General features: G+C 49.9%; 3 protein-coding genes across 5 annotated transcripts; 2 read left to right on the top strand and 1 right to left on the bottom strand.

Annotated features, from left to right (window-relative positions):
• The first annotated feature begins 47 nt into the window (after positions 1-47).
• mfsd13al (major facilitator superfamily domain containing 13a-like) lies at positions 48-9,957 on the top strand. Of its 2 annotated transcripts, XM_088936701.1 has the most exons (7): positions 48-125; positions 988-1,279; positions 3,173-3,901; positions 4,233-4,387; positions 4,602-4,685; positions 5,486-5,629; positions 7,937-9,957. In XM_088936701.1, the coding sequence occupies exons 2-7, from the start codon at positions 1,043-1,045 to the stop codon at positions 8,076-8,078; spliced, it is 1,491 nt and encodes a 496-aa protein (XP_088792827.1). In that variant the 5' UTR covers positions 48-125; positions 988-1,042; the 3' UTR covers positions 8,079-9,957. The 2 variants fall into 2 exon arrangements, with proteins under 2 accessions (XP_088792827.1, XP_088792826.1); XM_088936700.1 differs by lacking the exon at positions 7,937-9,957 and having other exon boundaries at positions 5,486-5,894.
• Positions 8,009-19,894, top strand: mettl9 (methyltransferase 9, His-X-His N1-histidine). Of its 2 annotated transcripts, none has more exons than XM_088936703.1 (6): positions 8,009-8,191; positions 10,637-10,792; positions 11,620-11,810; positions 12,471-12,680; positions 13,289-13,473; positions 17,897-19,894. In XM_088936703.1, the coding sequence occupies exons 2-6, from the start codon at positions 10,637-10,639 to the stop codon at positions 18,103-18,105; spliced, it is 951 nt and encodes a 316-aa protein (XP_088792829.1). In that variant the 5' UTR covers positions 8,009-8,191; the 3' UTR covers positions 18,106-19,894. The 2 variants fall into 2 exon arrangements, with proteins under 2 accessions (XP_088792829.1, XP_088792828.1); XM_088936702.1 differs by lacking the exon at positions 8,009-8,191 and adding an exon at positions 10,373-10,517.
• LOC148818296 (immunoglobulin superfamily member 6) lies at positions 12,213-17,307 on the bottom strand. Its single transcript, XM_088936705.1, has 6 exons — positions 17,009-17,307; positions 15,845-16,171; positions 15,580-15,686; positions 15,241-15,294; positions 14,697-14,810; positions 12,213-13,940 (listed from the first exon to the last, which is right to left on the bottom strand). Exons 1-6 carry the CDS (start codon positions 17,082-17,084, stop codon positions 13,887-13,889), a joined length of 732 nt encoding a protein of 243 aa, XP_088792831.1. The 5' UTR covers positions 17,085-17,307; the 3' UTR covers positions 12,213-13,886.
• Positions 19,895-20,064: the final 170 nt, after the last annotated feature.

Below are 20,064 nucleotides of genomic sequence, written 5' to 3'. Positions count from 1 at the left end.
GCCGGGCAGCGTCCAATCACCGCGGGCGGGGTGGGAGGGTCTCAGGTGTGGGCCCCGCCCACTTCCGCGATATGCGGGGCTCCGCGCGCACACAGCGGAGCTGGCTGCGGGGATATCAAGAAATCGTATGTTCAATTTTAAATCATTCATTTTTAATTAACCTTTGATCAAAGAGGAGAAATAGGAGTATGCGCAAGAGAGCCACTGCAGGAGTCGCCATTGCTAGAACCTCAGACTTTCAACCAATGAAACTGCATGTTTTTTCTGAAAACAGTAGCAGTGGTTTGAAAGTCTTTTTGTTAAGAACCTGCTGTAGTTGTTTTGTGGCTTTCACAACTAATGAGTTATAACCATAATCAACGCAAAGGAAGCTCGGTTTCAGAAATCATGTTTTTTTCTTAAATGTCAAAAAAACGCAGAAATGTATCAAAGGAATCGATTGACAAGAGGGGTTTCAAAGTGCCAGTTGCTGTTTGCTGCTAGTGTTTGGTTTCTAAAATGCTTTTAAACCTCGTTTATGTTAGAGAAATATATATTTGCTATATACAGTATGTTAGAGAAAAATACACTGACAAACCACAGACCAGGGAAAATCTGTTTATCTGTAGCCGAGGCAGTACAGTGACAACAATTTACTGTGGTGTTTACCGTGATTCGCACCTCTCAATGAGGTGAATGCAATGGGGTGTTTATATAGTGCATGATTGTATATTCTTAAGAGTAGGAGTGCCGGATCTTTCAGTTTTATACAGCTCATTTCACAGCTTCTGGGGCGCAGCATGGTGTGTTGTCAGCCTGTCTTTAATGGCCAAACTGACAATTCGTGCAATGCCCACAAACCAGCCTGACTTGTTTCGGGAATCCTGTTCCTTGAGGTTAATGACTGGTTGTGCTTAACTAAAACCCTATCACTCTTTCTCTGTTTCGTTAGCTGTATTATGAGATCGCACTTAAATACCCCCGTATTAATTCATTGTCTGTTATAAGCCGCTCTAGCCTTCGATAGCTCACGGTCCGGCGTGCGGGAAGGCGTCACGCGTGGATGAGCACCCGCGCCAGGGCGCGCGCCGCGCCGGGGGACCCCGCTCAGTGCTCTCGCGGGGGCGGACGGCCGGCCGGCATGCGGCTCCTGGCGAGACTCGGGGTCCACCCGGGCGCGCTGGCCTACTCCATGACCACGCTGGGCGCCGGCATGATGAACAGCATCTTCAGCTTCTACTACGTCAAGCTGTTCCTGAACAAGTTCCAGATCTCGGAGCCGGCGTTTCACCAGGCGCAGGCGAGTGCTGGGCCAAGTGGCTTTTCCACTGCGAGTCGCACCCCCGGAGCAGGGCAGCGTGCTGCTGTCCTTTAACCCTCGCTGACCTCCAGTTTTCTTCTTGCATGAAAAAATCAGTACTCACATATGCTGTGCTGTAGGCTAGCATTGTCACCTGGCGGGTGGGGAGATGAACTCTTTGAGTCTGTGGTCTGATGTCGCTGCTCCTGCTCTTCAAAGGCCCGATTCAGAGTTGATAGATGTTTTCTGCTGGCGGGATCTTCAAGTCCCTGCAGGACAGAAAGGGTGGAAGGTGAATGCCCTGCCAGTCCGAGCGACGAGGCACCTGCTTGAAGGAGATGAAACATCCAGGCCCACACGGTTTTCTCCTTGTCTTTCTTTGACCATCTCCGTTTACTACAACTAAACAGGGTTTGGAAAAACTGAACTCTATATGTTTATAGTAGTATAATATGAAAGTTTTGGTATTAAAAAAAAAACACTGTGTAGTTGAACAGTCTGAACCTGTAGGTTAATTATACCGTGGGAATTTGTGCCTGGGGGTTCCGAACAAGGAAAGAGAAAACAAAGAGATTGAAAGTTATGAATACATGCAACTCCTTATGTCTTCCTGGGCTGTTTCCTGCTTTAGCATTCCTTCTGCTTGTTTGTCTGTGTGTCTCTGAACATCCCGCTTGTGGCCTTCGGGAGCAGCTGATCAGATCCCTGTGGTGTCAGGTTTGTGTATTCCCTAGACACAGAGGCTGTTTCCTTCTGTCTGTCCGTACTCTCCCCACTGAGGAAGTGTGAGATGCTACAGATACCCTTATTCATGTAACTCTCCTCCTCCTGAGACTCGTCCCCGTGAGTCTTACTGGCACGGTGGGTGTTTTGTGCCTCGAAAAATGAACGACAGCAGAGAATCGGCCTCCCATGGCTTAGAAACATGACATCAAAGGTGATTAGGTTAGTTCAGTGTTGTGCTATGTAGGTTCTTAGCTGTTGGAGTCCTTAAAATAGCTCCTGCGCTTTTTCAGTGAGTGCTGTGAGGATTTCATTGTGTGCTGTATCCAGGGCAGCCGAGAAGGAACACGAGGCACTGAAGAAAAGTCTGCTTCCCTCTAGGTTAATTAACAAGCCGGGGCAGAACTTAAACCTGTTCCTCTGCCTCAGGAAACAGAGTGCGCCTTTGAGAAAATAAAGAGCACAGCGTGCCAGTCTGGCCAGTCTCCTGTTCCAGAACAGTTTGCTCTTATTTCTCAGTGCGTGTCTCCAAACACGCATGATGAAGAACCCCCCCATTCGAACAAGAACTGCAGGATTTAGCCACCTGTGTACCAGCCTCCCCCAGCGTAACATTTCTTAATAAAAATCACATCACAGCTCATATTGTCTAATTCCGGTCTGCTGTTCGTCCCATCAGCCCATCTACCCTCTTTGGGTGACAGGGCCTTCTCCCGCTGCATCCCAAATCTCTGGAAATCTGTCCCTAAGGACATCCGAGAGTCACCTTCCCTGTACACTCAGATCAAGACTCAAAGCCTTCTTCAGAAGGGCTTTTATTTAACTGGCTCTCTGTCTGCCCCTTTGCTTCCCTGCTGTATTCCAAACCCTTATTGCAATTGTGTAATTCTGCACATTGAGAAGCCACTTTTAAAGGTGCTATATAGTATAAAGTTTATTATTATTATTATTATTATTATCATCATTAGATGAAGACTCATAGGTATTGTGAATTCTGCTGTGTTTTCTGAAGAGAGCGAGGGAACTGAGAGGGAATAGTCTGGCCCATCTTGTTGGTCTGAGTGTGAGTAATGTAGTGACTGACTCTCCTCCAGCGCTTGTTTGCCAGTTTCTGTCGTTTCCAAGTCGACCTCCTGCGCGCAGCTTGAAGTGTCCCTTCCTCTGCTGCAGGTGATCTACATGGTCTGGAACGCCGTGAACGACCCCCTGTTCGGTTACGTCCAGGACAACTCCAGGGTGCCCTGCTGCTCCCGGCGCCGGCTGGCCGTCCTGTATGGGGCGCCCTTCTACGCCCTGGCCTTCCTGCTGGCCTGGTTCCCCTGGCGCTCCTACGCGGCGGGGGACTGGCTGAGCGGTGTGCACCTGATCGTGGCGCTGTGTGCCTTCGACGGCATGCTGACCTTCGTGCTCCTGGCCCAGTGCGCCCTTTTTGCCGAAATATCTGTCCAGCACGAGAGCAGGCTGAAGCTCATCAAGTACAACCAGGTGGCGTCCCTGCTGGGCTCCTCCAGCGTGCTGTTCTGCGGGCTGGTGTCTGGGAACATGGATAACTTCCCTGCGTTCCAGGCCTTCACCGTCGCAGCCGCGGCGCTGGCGTGCGGCTGCATGCTCTACACGGGCCTCCACAGCGAGAGCCGCTACGACAGGCGGGGAAGCCAAGCGGAGGAGCAGCCTCCGGGGGGCGCCGCCCTGTCCCTGGCCTCGGTCTGCTCCCTGACCTGGCAGATCCTGAACCAGAGGGACTTCCAGCTCTTCGTGACCATGAACTTCTTCCAGGTCTTCATGGTGGCGTTCTGCAACAACTTCACCATGATCTTTGCGGAGCACCTCATTCCCAGGGAGGTCTTGCCCTCGCTGGCCAGGAGCATCATGTATGGAGTCGGCTTCATCTGCCCACAGGTACCGCAGACCAGCGCTTGGTAACGGGCATTGGGAACTGGGGGATATTTTGACTTGTCAGGGGGGCATGCAGTCATACAGTCAGGTTTTCCTGATGAAAAGCACTATTACTGTGGTGCAAATCCAAAATCAAAACTTCATGCTATACCCTATTACTCTACCCTATACCCTTATTCCTGGCCTATCCCCTAAGTCTGCATTGTCCATGTGTAGATGTAATATAGCCTCCCTTACTAATATGCCCCAGCCTTCAAAACCGTCTGCCTGAGTTCTCTGTGCCCCGATCCGCAGATCCGCAGTGCTTCTCCTTCTAAGCCCCGTGTGTTTTCAGGTGCTGGTCCTGGGCTGTCAGCGCCTGCTGCGCACACTGGGTTACTACAGGCTCGTCTTGTTCACCTTCTACCTGGAGGTGGGAGCCGGAGCTGTCATGCTGCTGCTGGGCTCGCAGCACTACTACGTGTTGGCCCTGTTCCTAACGGGAAATATGTGAGTGACGCGGCTTATGTAGACTCGCACAGAGAGACCCCCACAGGTAGGACGCCATGTGGAGCCCCACAGGTAGGACGCCATGTGGAGGGCCCAGTGAGATTCCCACATGCAGGGGTGCAAGGTTAACAACAATGTTGCATTGACCATGCTGCTAGAAGCCAGCAGACTGTTGCAATGTCCTGTGTTCTAGCAATATTGCTTTTTTTTTCAGGGTGTTGGCTCAGGCTGCTTTTAGCCTCTTCAACTTGCCTTTGGCCGACATCATTGACGCCGACTTTAACAAGCACAAACGCAGGTAAACCTCTTCCTTTCCCCCAGACACATTCTCCCCTCCTCTGTGTCCAGCAGAGTGGAGCTTGGAGCCTGAACCCGTCATTGCTGGGTTCAGACAATGGAGGAGTCTGATTACTGAAGCTGAGGTGAGAGTGAAGAAACCTCAAGACCCAAAAACATTTGCATTTTATTCCTTTTAATTCTCAAGCGTGGGTTTAACACCTCAAGTGTGCTTTAGAGGTTTAACTCACAAACGTCTTATGTGTTCCGAGAAATTAAATCTCTTTTAGGCCTTTAACCGAAAAGATCCAAACTGTGGAGGCCGGTGCTTTTGGCATGTCGTAGAGTGTTTTTTATTCATTTAATGATGTCATTTTTTGTGTTTTTAATTAGAAGCCTAATTTAAAACGGCCTTCCAGAATTGGCATGGCAGACCACTCCATACGATATCTGTCCAGGGCAAGGTCATCCAGAAACAAGAGCTTAGGCATCAAAGGTGTCAGAGCTTTTGTTACTTCAGAGTCAATAAAAACATAGCTTTGTATATGAAGCTTCCCAACGGAGGAGCAAATACTAGGATTTGTCAAATCACTTCAATTGTGGAAATTAGGGTGGTCTGTATACATGAATGGTATATATTCACAATATTGGTTGTACATTTATAATTGATATAGGATATAACAGGATGTAAAGTTTTACATTATTGGGATGCTTGATAGTGTTGCACATTGTCTCGCTAATTCCAAGCACTACTGCCAGAGCCAGTAGGAGCTTGATCTCTCCCTGTGTGACACGTGTTGGTTCTGTCTCTGCCGGGCCCAGCTCTCCGCTGTCCTCCATGGTGTTCGGTACCAACGCTCTCTTCACCAAGCCTGCCCAGTCCCTGGCGCCCATGGTGGTGGTCACCATTCTCAACCAGTTTGGCTACAAGGAGCTGAAGGACGCAGGCGCGGGTGTGGACCCCAGGTACTGTACGACTGCCGCAGCCTCCCGGAGACCTTTGAGCCCGTGTGATTTGGACCTCCTGGAGCAACGAGCAGTCCCTATCTTTTTATGGCCGGCAGCCTTTGGACAGTGCGTTAATCAGCTTTTTTATAAAGGCTGTAGTTGTTATGTAACTGGGGGAGCGATTGTCTTAAGAGAAGCCAGTGTCTTGTGTGGAGTGCCAGCCAGAGGTCGGGCTCGTTGACTTTGCGCAATCCTTCCGCTGATGGTGCACACATGACACTGACTTTCCTGCAGGCCACTCAAGGACATGTCCTCACCTCCTGCTTCCCTTAGATAAAGAAGCAGAACTGAAAAAATATAGAAGTTGGTGGCGGTCATGCAGCAGGGAGGTTGTATTCGAAAGTAAGAATCCAGTGTCTTGATTCTTCATTCAGTAAACGCAGCCTCTTGTCTCTTTTGTATACCTTCATTTTCCTTCAGTGTTCTAAGCAGCGCTGGGGGAATGGCGGGTCTCTGGAGCTTGGGTGACTACACTTGGCGTGCTGGGGCTTTGTCTGAGCAGCGTGTGACTGGCGCATTTTCACTGCGCATACGAAATCTCACGCCGTGCGAGTGTCCTTTATTTCCAGATGCGACAGGCAGTGGGATTGTGCAGTGCCTCTCCTTAAGACGCCATCCAAGCTTAATTTGACGGAGTCAGGGTTATACCGAATTAAAAATAAAGCCCGCAGATGCGCACAGGATTTGGAAGCTCCACGAGAGACGTTGCAGAAGAAATTTTCTGTCGGAGGGGAGAGGAGCCAGGACAGCCGTCCCCCATCTGTCTCAGCAGCAGGGAGCTCTGAGATGTGTGGCAATGTGACAGCATGACAGCTCCCACCAAAACAGGACTCTGCCTGCTCCCTCTTCCGCAGCCCAGCCAGGCACTGTCTGAATCCGCACATGCCCCAGTCCTTCTCCAATCTCAATGCCTCTTTTCCAATGCATTGCTTTTTTTCATGGCAGATCGAAAGGGAATTATTCTTTTTCCAAGTGCACATGAACAAGAAACTGGCAGGCAGATTTATAGAAGGCTGCGTGTTCATTTAAAATAAGATCCACGCCACTGAGCCGAGAGAGCCGAGCAGGCTCAAAACAGAGCAGTAGAACTGTCGGCATGACGTGTTCAGCAAAGGTGAAAGTGACAATCTGTCTTGCCTGTAAATTATTGCACCGCAGCACTTTATAAGGGAATAATTCCTTGCCAGCTCACGACCCTTAAGACATGATGGCGTGCTGCCCGAGACATTTAAGGACACAGTGCAGTCTGGAGAGCGTCCTGTGTTCACAATTGCTTACGTGCTCCCTCTCGTGGCCAGAAATGTGTACTGCTGTATTTCTCACAGTGGAACACCAGGGAACCCTTTGGCGCTCATTTCGGGTTTTTATTTATTTCCACAGCTTAATTACTTAACTGAGCCAGTCAATGGCAAATAATAGTGTCAGACTGGATGTCTGTTCTATTCCCCATGGACTAAATCATTCTTCTAAATCCAGGCAGAAGCAATGCACAAAGACCAGCGCTGCCTACTTGACTGTTCTATAAGGGTTTTTGAACATTAAGAATGTGAGGTGTAAGACCCACCTGTCCCATTTAGTGAAGTTTGTAAAGCAAAGTAATTTAAATTTTCATTGGTGTATTCTACGTTACCCTCAATTATATTTATACAAATAGACAGTTTAGAAGATAGAGATATTGTTTTTGACAATCCCAGTAATGCTAAACACAGTTACAGACTGCCAGACAGGATATTATGCGGGCAGTCCTGTTGGAATAGATTTGAAATCCCTCCTGCTACAAACAAACATTAGCAGTGGACCCCTCTGGGGCTGTGCTTAAATCCCCTCGAGCTGCTTGCCCTCTGCTTTTCTTTCTGAAACTTTTACAGAACCGTAAAGAGTTCTTACGTGCGTCGACGATCCTGATTTTGATTACTGCAGCCTGTGGGCGGGGAAACTCCTTGATCCCTGTGCACAACCGTTCTAAATTCGGATCTTCTTTCCTGTGTCACTTTTGTTTCTGTAGATGTCTGGAATGTTTGAAGTGCCGATCGGTTCATTAGAAAGTGTGCCGACGGAGGTGTCTCATGCAGAATGTGTCCCGCATGGTACTTTTCATGCTGTGAAAAACCTGACCCCGCTGGAACGACCAATAGGGCCCGGTGAGCAGGTGGAGTGAGCAGTACGTGTTCAGCTCCAGTTGTTGGGAGTGAACAGGCTGCCTCACTTGAAAACCCTGGATTGTTGGCGTGCTGTTTAACACCCCTCTGTTCTGTCTCATCCCAGTTCTCTGCAGGCCCTCCACAGCGCCATGTTCTACCTGGTCTGCCTGGTGCCGATGTGTGTTGCCGCCTTGCAGATCACAGCCTGGACTCCATTCTCCATCAGAGAGAGCCACGCGCTGGACGCTAAATACCTTGAGACTTAGGGAGCCACAGCCTTTGACGGAGGAAGGAGGAGGCGTGTGCAATCACATGAGGTCAATGGACACGCAGCTTCAAACTCGTGTCCCTGTACACGCTGTTTCCTGTTTTCTCACAGGTGTGTAATAGGACAGGCGGGAGCAGTCTCCCCCTGGACTGCCATATTTTAAAAAAAACTGGTGAAAATGGTTTTGCTACAGACAGAAGGTGGCATGTCTGGGATTTCTGATCATCAGAAGCTCGTCGTTGATGGATTGAGCTCCTCTAATGAAAGTAATGCGGTGTGTAGCATACCATAAGAATATACAAAAACTTACAAAAGCCTAGAGGCTATAGGGTCCGTCTAGCCATTTTGATAGTAGCTAACCGATCTGAAGATCTCTTCCGGCTGTTTCTTGGAAGAAGTCAGGGTACTGGCTTCAACAAGATGGCTGGGGTGGCTGGCACCACACTCCTACAACCCTTTGAGTAAAGAAGTGATGCCTGTTCTAATTGGAGGATCATGTCTACCCACTTCTTGAAAGGTGCCAGGGTACCGGCTTCAACAGCACAGCTGGCTAGCCTGTTCCAGACTCCCACCACCCTTTGGGTAAAGAAGTGGCTCCTGTTCTCTGTTTTAAACTAGTTTGCACAGCTTCCACTTGCCTGCTCTGCTTGGTGAATGCTGGGCTGACTTTGTCGATGCCCTTGAGGATTCTGAATGCTGGTGTCTGGTCCCATCGTGTCCCCGTGAACTCTGTGGGCTGTGTGGCACTAAAGCACAAGAAGCCCACGGAAGAGCCAAGTGCTTCTCCACACAGCTCTTGACTGCTCGGTCACAAGCAGCCTGTCCTCCGGCAGTTTTGAGGGCTGTGGCTGCACCTGCCCTGTGCCTTTTCCGTCCCTGCTGGGGGGGGTCCACACAGTTGTGGCCGGGCCCCAAGTTACAGAGTCGTCTCGGGCGAACGAACAGTGAGAACAGTGTGTCGAGCGAGGCCAGGGGCAGCGGCTCAGCGCTCAGCAGTGTGTGAAGAGCAGGGAGCCATGCGATCCCTGAGAAAACCACCAGCCAGGAGAAACAGCCAAGCAGTCCGGTGCTGTGAAAGCAACCGCTGGGAAAGAAAACAACTAAAAACCAAGAATGGAGCATGTGAGAGATGACATTGAAGAACCTGTTTAAAAAGGGGGAAAAAAGAGCTGCTTTGAATACAGAACATTGCATTGCCTGACAAATTCACACAGCGCTGCATCGTTACAGAGTTATTGTATTACAATTAATAGATAAATATTCATTTTATTTGCAGTATAATTGCAGAAAATAGGGGTAAACTTTTAAGGTTAAAGAATTTGATTCGACTTTATGATAACCTTTCATTCCTTTGTACCAAGTAAGGGCAATAACGTGTTCATTCTGTGAGCTGTGAATACATGCAGAAGACATATAAGTATATTCATTATGAATTCTGCAGGAAATGTTTCATTTTGTGTAGCTCGCTATATAATTGCTTTGGGATTTTGGGAGCTAACCTGCAGGGGGTGCTGCAGAAATTATTTAATACCATATAACTTTTTAAAAAAAATCACAGACGTAGGTGACATAAACTGACCACCAAAATGTAGGATCCTGACGAGACAAACTCTTTTTAAAGCCGTAATCTTAATTCGGGGTTGAGATTTTCAGTGTAATACGGCTAGAAATAAAACAAGATAAACGTGACCGGTATATACCTGTACAAACCCGAAGTCCGATGTTCCTCTTACAACCTCTGTCGGTGAAAGTCTGTTAAATACAGTTTCCAATGGGGCTGCTGTACAAAGGTCATTTTGCAATCAGACCAATACTCCTGCAGAAGTGATAGAAGTGTAACTCATGAAATTGACAATAAAAAGCATTTATTTACTGTTTTTAGCCTCATGTGTTTCATGGTTTTGTATTTTAATTGCATTCATGAATGTTTGAAAGATTTAAAAATAAAATTATATTAATAAAAAACTCGATCTGAAATTACGCTTTCGGTTCTAGGATTCGTGGAAACCTAACTTACATTTGCTTTAAGGGGAATTGAATGATTTAAGTTTTTATTCGCATTGTAAAGATGTAGGAACGCAGTCTATTCAAGTCGAAGTTTTTGTCAAGTAAAATTAAATCTCCAGTTATAACATGAACATACCTAAGTGGTAGTAATTAAAATGCCAGCTGAGACTAAACTTGTTTATTCTTTAAATGCTGTTCTGCAAAAACAAAATCGCTGAAAATGCGTGCAAAACGGCTAATGCTCATGCGGTGAGGTCGTAACACTCGAAACTTTAACGGGTGGGGACGCAATTAGGTGTGACACAGGAAGTAAACGTGGAACAGATTCACCGGCTTGTTGAAAGAAGGTGTATTCGAGCAAGTTAGTTTACGGTTGAAGTGGAGGGTCCAGTAACAACATGTCACCTTTCAAAACCAACAGCATGTACAGGTCGGTACGCTTTGCTTGCTCGGAAGGTCTGGCAGGAGTCGGGGACTCTAGTTTTTGAGTGAAGCTGCCGATCTCGCAGCTCCAGGCTGATTCGCTCTCGGTCTGCTTTCTGTCTGCAGATGAGGCGGCTGCTGTTTGCAGTCTGGGTGCTCTTTTACTTCGTCTCGCTGCTGGTTATACGGGAAATGTGGACCGGCAGATACCTGAGGAGTCCACTGGCCAGGGCGCTGTTGGTCAACATGGCCAGCGAAACGGGACCGCACGGGTCTCAGGAGGTACCGGGGTGCCAGTGGGCTACATGTGGGGCTGGGGACGGGGGCAGAGACTTGTTTGCTAATTTAAGCAAATTAAGCTTAAGCTTTGCGTGAAGTTGTGCATGTTGTTGTACTTTCGTTTTCCTTAGTTTATCCACACCCTGGGCGTTTCCTTGTAAAGTTTAATTTTACTCCTCATTTTTTTTAGCTTTATTTTAACAGTAGTTGCCAGTAGGGTGGCGTTGGGCTTCATCCAGTGTTGTTGGCAGGTTTTTAAATCGCCCCCTTGAGCAGGTTTGAGACGGATTGGGAATGTAGGAGTTGCAGTGATTAATTATATATTCATTATTATGCATTAATTGGAAGAAAGTGTTTGAATGGGCAGACTGAGGGAGGCACAACCACCAAGTGTGGTTGAATGTTTACACCTCTCCTCCAAACGCAAAAGACAAGCCTTGCGTTACAGGCAGTAATGAGACTGAAGCCTGGCTGTGAGGCCTGTGCCTGTGTCACCCATGGGGACTTCTGAAAAGTCGTGATTTTTCAGGCTCTTCAGGAGGCTTCATCAGGCTACAGGACCTCTTCACAAGGGTCATGCCAGGTGCCAAATAAGGCACACCGGCGGTAATTTCAAATCTTGCAAGTGTTATAACTCGCAGGGTTTCGTGCTTGACGTGTTTCCACGGCGCCAGCTGCACTGGTGCTGGGAAGCGAGGCAGAAGCAGTGACCCGAGCTGTTGCTCTCCGAGGCCCGAAGGCCGGGTTCTGGGTGTTGTGCCCGGCGGCAGAGTGGGCCCCGTGAGAGCCAGCGCGGTGTTGGTGATGTCCGGGCTCCGGTGTCTCTGCAGTGGTACCGGTGCTGCCCGGAGCTGCTGGGCGAGCCCCTCCGGCCCGCCTTCCTTCAGAGCCGCCTGGACGAGGACACGCGCGCCTTCCTGAGCCGCAGCGAGGAGAAGTCCAGCTGGCTCCTGATGCAGCTCTACCACTCCTTCATGTCCACCCTCTTCAGCCCCTTCCTCTCCCGCACCTCCATCAACGGGTACGTCTGCCCTCCTCGTCTGGTTTCATCGGCCCTCCCTGCCTCCCTGTCACCCTCCTGGCCAGGCGCTGTGGCTGCGGTGACCCCACACGCGGTGTCTGTGCTGGGCTGAGGGTTCCAATGTTGTGAAGCTGCCGTGTGTAGGATCGTGTCTGCACGCCCCCTCTCCCCCGGCCACGCTCACCCTGCCTGGCTCGCTGTCTCCTCGCCCTCTGCCTCGTTCTCGTAAAGGACGTGAGAAAGGGCTCTAAAGGAGAGGAGCCCCTCTAGCCCGCCCGGAGGATCCGCGATCTCGCCCAGCTGGCTCTGGAGAGAAGCCAGGGAGCCAGCTTGAGCTCTGTGGCTCGTACCACCCCCCCCCCCCCCCCCCCACCTCCCCCTGGGTGAAGAAGTGCCTCCTGCTCCGTTTCAGTTCAATCCAACGAGCTTTATTGGCACGACCGATGAATGACGGTGTCGCCAGAGCGGACACATTAAACACAGACCTTTTCACGACACGAACGCATCACAGGGCATTTTCATACAACACGATCAACGCACAGCTTTGTTGAGGCATCAGGTCCCCTTGCAGTCTTCTCTGGTCAAGACTACAGAGGTTCAGCTTCACTCTCCCCCCGTCTCTCTCGCATGCTGACTCTCTCTCTCTCTCTCGCTGGCCAGGTTCCTGGGCCGCGGCTCCATGTTTGTGTTCTCCGCTGAGCAGTTCCGCAGCCTCCTCCGGATCCCCCCGGAGTGGAGGGCCCGCAGGCTGCTGGACCTGGGGGCGGGGGACGGTGGGGTCACCGAGGTCATGAGCCCCCACTTCCAGGAGGTCTACGCCACCGAGGTGTCGGCCCCCATGGCGTGGCAGCTGCAGCGGAGGAACTACACGTAAGAGCGGCTGACTGTCCGCGCGGCGGCTCGCGCTGTAGCCAGCCATGACGCAAGCAGTGGAAGGACCTGGTTCGCTTCAGCGTCCCGATGCAGAGTGGTGCAGTAACAATGGCAGGTCCCTGAGCTTCGACCCGAGCTGTACAGAGCCAGCTGGAAAGGTCCAGTGATTGAAACAGCAGCTCAGGAATAATGCAGAAAGAGATGGAACGAAGAGGCATGTGTTCACTTCAAGCTGGACTGTTGGGTTACAAGTCTGTAGAGGGGGGATGTTGCTCTAACATCTCTAGGATGTTCTCTAAAAGCCTAACAACTTACTCTGCAAAATGTTGACTTCGCTGTACCCCCGGAGAGAGTTTGTTCTGTTTAGAAGGCTAGTTTATATCGGGGGTCCGGGTGGGGTTTTGCGTCAGCGAGCGTTGGCTACAAAGGAACAAGGCAGGGGTGCACGCCGCTCTGAAAAATTAAAAAGGAGGAACAGGAGGTATCTGCTGTTGGGCCTTCTGGGGGTGTTGCAGTCTCTCCTGCACCCTGTGCAGCTCAGCTCAGCTCGGCCCTCCGTGGACTAGACAGAGGGCCCAGCTGATCTCTCCCGCCCCCTCCCGCAGGCTGCTGGGCATCGATGAGTGGCAGACCACGGGCTTCAGGTACGACGTGATCAGCTGCTTGAACCTGCTGGACCGCTGTGACCGGCCCCTCACCCTTCTGCGGGACATCCGCCACGCGCTGGAGCCCGCCACAGGCAGGCTGGTGCTGGCCGCCGCGCTGCCCTTTCACCCCTCCATAGAAGTGGGTGAGTGAACGAGAGCCGGGCCTCGCCGTCGCCTCCTCTTGTCTCCTTCGGTCCGTCCATTTCGGTGCTCTGCGCGTCTCCCGTCTCCCCACCGTCTTCCCGCGGGGACAGCTCTGACCCGCCAGCGTGTGCTCAGCCACTTCCTCTCCTTTTAAGGCCTGTCTGCTTCCTGGGTAGAGTGGCCTTCGCTCCTCTGTAACTTGTGTTGTGTAACAGTAGCAGATTTGCAACATAACAGCACCACTCTGAGGATTTCATTCACTGGCGTTTGGGTTCTTGAGGGTATGCAGACCGAAATTAAAAGATCGCCGATCGATCCAGTGTGAGGTCAGTGCTGCCGGACTCCAGCCTGTGTGTCAAGGGGGGAGCAGGGCCTGTCCCTGCGTGATGTGAGCTGGCGGTCATGTTGCGTGTCACATGTTCTGATAAATGTCGTCCATAATGGGGGGAGTCTGAGGGTCCTCAGGCTGAAATCATTAGACAGAGAAGAGCAGACTGAGTCACAAAGCAGTTTTATTTTACTAAACATGTATTAGCAGAATTTATTCCTCTCCTTGATGCTTTTTTTTAATATTGCAGGACTGGATGCATGGTGGTTTGGATAAAAGATATGTCTCTCCTCTGGCAGACCTGCAATAGCTCAGACTCTTTAGTAGTTAGAGGTGATACAACACGTTGTGTTTCCAGAAATCTTCTTTAAAAACAGAGTAATAATAATCTAAGTCTAAAATAAGATTTTCAAAATAATAATAGTTAGGGAGCAGACCTGAGGTTATCGCAGAGAAAATTCTAAAACAACCTTCATTCATACAATTCAGGCTGTGCGGTTTAGAACTTGTCTCGGGTTTGGTACAGGCCTGGCACCAGAGTCAAGAACTGAATCTATTTAGTCTTGGACAGAGAAGACAAGGAGAGCATCTGATCTGGGCATTGAAATGCTCAAAGGAGCATTGACACAGCCAATCCAGTGGACATCGACAGAATCCAACAGTAAATCACAAATCTCTTTACACCTCTTGTGGGAGTGTGGGACTTCTTTCAGGAATCATCTGGATGAGATTCTCTGATCAATTAGCTGCTGTCGTCTCAACTAACTCATCTGGCTGGGCGCCCTCCTCTCATTTTGAACCTTTCTTACACTCCTGTGTTTTAGGAGTGTCCTTGTCACAGAACACCTCTCGCAAAGAGAGGAATGTCTTGCCCGTCTTCCATCGTAAACTCACCTGTGCCAGAGGGGGCTTTTCTTCGCTTTCACCCTTGGTGTTCCTGTGCATCTCTCCCCCCCTGTACATCTCCTGCACCACGGCACGGAAGTTGTTCCTCCGGGTGGAGTTATTCTGTGCAAATCGGAAACATTGTCTATTTTTCTGTACGGAAGAGCTTTATCACGGAGCTTCTCCTTTCAACACTGCATCGAGGCATTCAGTACAGAACTCCATCCTGTAGCCGCAGGTCTGCTAACGAAGCTAAGTGAATGCGGGTGTTCTCCCCAAAGATGTTCCGTTGTGTGACATCGATGTAACCCTACTGGAAAGTCATGTGGGGGTTGAAAAGGAGCCATTTGCAGCTCCGTGCGTAAACGAAATGTACCTCAGGAGGTGGTGTAGTCAGGCCAGTGTCTGTTTAGAGAGGCTGTGCCAGATTATTACTTATCTATTCTGACAAACCCGTCTCCGAGGGGCTTTTGCTATTGTGTCAGCTGGTGGTTCCCCGGAGGTGTTGAGAGAAGGGGGTGAGCGCTGGCTGTGCACCGGGCTCCCAGCTTACCTTCCTAGAGGAGTCGTCCTTTGCCCGCCAGCAGAGAATTTTGCTTCGCCCGGCCTGGGAGGAGGGGGGAGACGAAGAAGGTTAGTCCATCAGTGATAATGCAGCGTCTGGGGTCAGTGCATCGGTAGAAGCGTCAGTATAATTTCAGATTTTATTGCATATTACCCGGTGATACAAAAATCAGAAATTCAGATGGAAAAAACAGCACGCCTGGATCAGATCTCCTCAGGAACACTGGAGAGAAACTGGGGACAAAATTGCCTTTTTTTTTTTTTTCCTGGGTGCGGCTTTTCCCCAAAGACATCTTTCCCGAGCAGGATCTCGGAGGAGGGAACTGACCTTCTTGTGGATCAGCAGGATGATGATCGCAAGGTTGTAGAGGAACAGGAGCACGATGACCGTGGACAGCAGCGCCTTCCCCTGTGGATTGGCGACGTGGAGGCTGCCTGGCGACGCAAGAGAGAGACACAAGGTTGTGACTGCAGCTGTGTCCCCTACAGGGGCGGCAGGGACTCCACGTGACAGTGAAAAGCTGACAATCGGTCTGAAGCTCAGGATCTCTTTAACCCTGTGCAAGCCTTGTGGAGGAGGAGGCTGGACTGACCTCTCACGAGCAGGACTGTCCCTTTCCCAGTACTCCTGGCTCCAGTTGATCCCGAGAAGGCGATCCCACAGTAGTACACCCCGCTGTCGTTCGCGTGGACGGGGCTGATGTCCAGGGAGTCCCCTTGCAGGGCGTACTTGCTGTGGGCATGGAGGTGCAGCCGCTCGTGGGAGCTCGCCCGGAACACGAACCAGTAGACGGACTGGTCCCCAGGGCAGCCGGGGGCAGTGACGGAGCAGGGGATGGTGACGGAGGAGGCGTCCTCCACCGCAGACATCTCCCCCGGCTGGGAGACCTGCAAGGAGCACCCATCGGCGGGGCAGGCTTCTGAAAGACAGTCGAGATGCACGCTCTGCATGTTTAGTTTTAGTGGATTTAAAATGGTACTTGTACAGCGGAGATGGGAGGGCAAAATAGTGTGGCGGGTTTTAGTCTGGTCTCATAGCTGACGGGTTGTGCGTTTGTGGGTTGGGGTCCCTGCTGTTGCACCTGGGTGACAACAAATTTTGGATTTAGATAAATGGTGTTCATGAGGCTTTAATACATTCATCAGAGATGTCTTCTATTGACCTCTGATTCATCAGGAAATTAATGCATTTGATTAAATATTCTGATGCTGCGTAACTTGATTGATTAGCTATAGCAACTTTTATGTATGACATTAAGTCAGTTTTTGGAAAAAGTTGTTTAAAAAGTCGGGGGATCAACACTTGCGTCAGTGACTACAGATGTAAACGCGTAGTGATATATCCCCGACAGAGGAAACTGGCTGACAAAGAGGCATCTGTCTGGAAACTGGACCAAACCTCTTGTAATTTCCAGAAGGTGCAGAGCACAAGGGCTAAATCGCTCGTGACTGGATCCCACCCTTCCCCACACTTGCCCTCCCTGAGCTAGGAAACAGCATTTTGAGGAGCACAGAGCTGAGGCTCTTCTGTCCCTGATTTCAGGACCATGCATTGAAGTCAGTGGAGGCAAGGAAACGTTGTGGAACCACTGAAAGATACTGGCATGCCGTTAAATGGCAAGGAAAGCACAAGTACCTCTAGAGGTCTTCTTTTTTTATTGTGCCACTTCAGATTAGCAAAACATAGTGTGAGCACAAGGGAGAAACAGCCGAGTCTCGTTCCCCCCGGTCCTGCTCCAGGATGACCTGTGACTTACCTTGTCCAATGGACAGAGCCAGGAGGAGTCCCGCGAAGCACAGTCTGTCCAGAGAGTTACTGGAAACTCTCGCCATTATCAGTTATTGTACAATGTTCCCAGCTCTTAATAGGAGGGAAAATCCTCAGGTTCGGTCCTTACAGAACATCTCCGTCATCGCGGATCAGCTGCTTCGAGTTCCATCTGGCCTTCTTTGTGCTCCTGTCCAGCTTTATAACGAGTAGACTGGGGTGAGGCTTTGTCACCTCACTGACTGTGCTGAAACTCGATGTTGGCTGTCAGTTCGGTGCAAAAGGACTGAAAAGGGAAGTGAAATCAGAAGGGAGCTGCGTTTTAGATTTTTTTTTTGCATTGTGGTGAGAGCAGTTTCCCATTGCAAACAGATTGGGTCAGTAGAAGCCTCTGTTGCATGTCACATGACCGTTTTAGAGTATTGCGCTCACTGTATTGTTTTCCAATATTGCGTAGCAAGAGCGAGCCAGAAGAAAATTCTGTACTTTTTGGGAAGGATTGTGTAATCAGTAGCCAAACTCAACCAAACGGCCGGGCCCATGTTGACAAACTGATCCTTATGGAAGAAAATCTGGCCCAGCTGATCCTGCAGTGTTGTCTTGCGTAAGAGACCAACTTGTCAGAGTCTTCGTAAATCCTATATTACTCCGCAAACCAAACATGGTTTCACATGTGATAGAAAGTGAAGATTTTTGGTCACACCAGGGAGTTTAATTGTGCTATAAAAATGACTGTGTGGTTGTGAAACCATTATTAGCTCATAAAAAAAAAAGAGAAGTATCTTGCGTAATGGCGCTGCAGACTGCAGCAGTTTTTCCCGCTTCACTGAAGGAGAGCCAGAGGCGATGTCATGACCTCGCTGCTTTGTGTCCACAGGTGGGAAGTGGGAGCGGCCTTCAGAATACTTGAAGATTAAGGGAGAAACGTGGGAGGAGCAAGTTACCTGTCTGGCCAATGAGGTATTCCAAGAGGCGGGGTTTGCTGTGGAGGCGGTGACAAGGCTTCCCTATCTCTGCGAGGGGGATATGTACAATGACTACTATGTGCTGGACGATGCCGTGTTTGTACTAAGGCCACTGGACTGACCACTCAGCCTCTCGCACGTTACAGCAGACTCAGCCCTTTCCGTATGGTACAGGCGTTGATATCTAAGAGTCTATTTTGGTATCCAGAGAGTGGATTATTCCAGTCTGAGGACTAAGAACATCATCAGACCTGAAATCTGAGACTACAGGTGGGATTTTTTGTTTTAGGAAAAGTAGTTATTTTTTTTTGTATATGGGATGGGTTTGTTTTTAAAGATATGGACTAAGGTACAAGGCCTGGACCACCCTGCCCGCAGCACAGTGGGTGCTGGTGGAGCAGAAGGAAAGTCAGAGTCACGCCGACTGTCTCCTGTTTCCTTGTTACATGAGTCAGTGTCAGTGCGACATAAACGGCAGTGTGACATCATCACCGGGGGACGGGGTTCACCGCTAACACTGTGCAGCAAATCGATGACTCGCCTTCGGTACAAATAGCTGTTCATTTCAGCCAGGCGCTGTGACGTTAAGGGTTCTACGGCACGTGGAAATCTTTTAAAAAAAAACAACATTCCTTTAAAAAACAGCAATTTCGAGGAACTGTAATTTTCTTTTTTTCCTCTGTATTATGTGATATATATATAATCATCATTGCCCAGTTTATGTCCTTAGGGAAGGCAGGTTACATAAGACCATAAACTGTTTTATTTTAACAGTAATTTTCCCCATTGTTCATTGCAGTAATACTCAACCAAACTGAGGAAACTCTCGTGAAGGTTAGCCCTCTGTTAAGACTCTTATCAGCCGTACTTCTCGGTAAGGGGATAGGAGACTGAGGAAGACCAGGTTGCTGTTGTAAGTGGTGTTGGCAGACCAGTAGGTGGCGCTCTTGCTTGAGAGCCAATACCAGGTTGCTGCATGTTACAGGGGGCGCTCAATGTCAGGTGTAGTGACAGGAGGCAGAAATCACCAGCTAAGCGCCGCATGTAACGAGAGATTTGGACTCCCAGTGGAGTCACTAAAGTGTTCTTGGACTAACATTTCTTCATCATTTTATGTACTGATCCCTGTTTTCCCAGTCCTGACATGCATGGTATGTTTGTATGATGCGTGTGTGTGTATTTTCCACGCTGTTCGCCGGCTCTAGACTTCCGCGACGACAGGTTTTCAAACTGCCATCTATCTTTTTAAAGATCCGCTCGGATGCGGTCATGCATAGCGGTAAATCGCGGAGTCTGTGATCGAGCCCCGAGGGGGGGTGGCCAGTCCTTGCGCCCGGTTGCGTGGGACCTCGGAGACGGTCGCTGTCTGTGCACGCGTCCTTTCCCACACCCCTGCGCGGGCGCACGGCAGTGGACTCGGGTTCCGGACTGGCTGCCGTTTCCGTGGTCCCCACATACACGGAACAGCGAGTGTCCGGTCCTCCTGCTGGCCGTTCGGTACTCCGCTGGTCGGGGGACATCGGCGACGGACCTGCGCGCAGGGGGGCGTTTCACGCAGATCAGTGTGGTGCCTGGCTCGTCTTCCTCTCGCCTCGGAGAATTGCAGCGCTCCTGAAGACGGTGCTGGTCGATCAGATGACGCAGTATGTTCCCAGTGGAACATTTAACACTCTGCCGAAGCCTGACCTTTGACATGTTTTATGTGGAGTGTGTGTGGGGGGGGGGGGCACAGACAGTTTGTAATCGTTTGCTTTCATGTTGGTACAAGATCCATCACTTACTTTTGGGCTACAGTTCGCTGTGATTTTTAAATCTCAGGGCGTTTTCTGTGCATCGTCCAGTTTTTAATCACTGCAAGAGAAGTATGGCCTGTATGAACTCTGGTTCAATAAACACTTGTCCTCTACAGCTAGGTATTGTCTCCATCTGTTGCTTCAGCTGCTGTGCTGCAATTCCTCGTCCGTCTGTTCGTGATTCTTTTCTTGATCCGGTCTTAACGGTGCCGCCAAACTCACCTGAGCGACCTGAAGTTTTGTTTTCATCAGCCGTGGATAAAATACGCACCTCTTCTCTCACGTCA

The sequence above is a fragment of the Atractosteus spatula genome, chromosome 18 (assembly GCF_055471065.1).
Source record: "Atractosteus spatula isolate fAtrSpa1 chromosome 18, fAtrSpa1.hap1, whole genome shotgun sequence".
Classification (NCBI taxonomy): domain Eukaryota; kingdom Metazoa; phylum Chordata; class Actinopteri; order Semionotiformes; family Lepisosteidae; genus Atractosteus; species Atractosteus spatula.
The sequence above is the reverse complement of the archived record's forward strand: the minus strand, read 5'-3'. Positions and strand labels throughout refer to the sequence as shown.

What these genes read in the sequence shown, in the direction of transcription:
- mettl9 (XM_088936703.1), top strand. Translation starts at nt 10,637, where the DNA reads ATGAGGCGGCTGCTGTTTGCAGTCTGGGTGCTCTTTTACTTCGTCTCG. An exon ending in GACCGCACGGGTCTCAGGAG is followed by an intron (nt 10,793 to 11,619) that starts GTACCGGGGTGC and finishes GTGTCTCTGCAG; the next exon opens with TGGTACCGGTGCTGCCCGGA. An exon ending in TCCCGCACCTCCATCAACGG is followed by an intron (nt 11,811 to 12,470) that starts GTACGTCTGCCC and finishes CTCGCTGGCCAG; the next exon opens with GTTCCTGGGCCGCGGCTCCA.
- LOC148818296 (XM_088936705.1), bottom strand. Translation starts at nt 17,084, where the DNA reads ATGGCGAGAGTTTCCAGTAACTCTCTGGACAGACTGTGCTTCGCGGGA. An exon ending in TCCTGCTGATCCACAAGAAG is followed by an intron (nt 15,295 to 15,579) that starts GTCAGTTCCCTC and finishes CCCTCCTCCCAG; the next exon opens with GCCGGGCGAAGCAAAATTCT. An exon ending in AAAAGCCCCCTCTGGCACAG is followed by an intron (nt 13,941 to 14,696) that starts GTGAGTTTACGA and finishes TAATGATTTCAG; the next exon opens with CCTGAGGACCCTCAGACTCC.
- mfsd13al (XM_088936700.1), top strand. Translation starts at nt 1,043, where the DNA reads ATGAGCACCCGCGCCAGGGCGCGCGCCGCGCCGGGGGACCCCGCTCAG. An exon ending in CGGCGTTTCACCAGGCGCAG is followed by an intron (nt 1,280 to 3,172) that starts GCGAGTGCTGGG and finishes CCTCTGCTGCAG; the next exon opens with GTGATCTACATGGTCTGGAA. An exon ending in TCGGCTTCATCTGCCCACAG is followed by an intron (nt 3,902 to 4,232) that starts GTACCGCAGACC and finishes GTGTGTTTTCAG; the next exon opens with GTGCTGGTCCTGGGCTGTCA.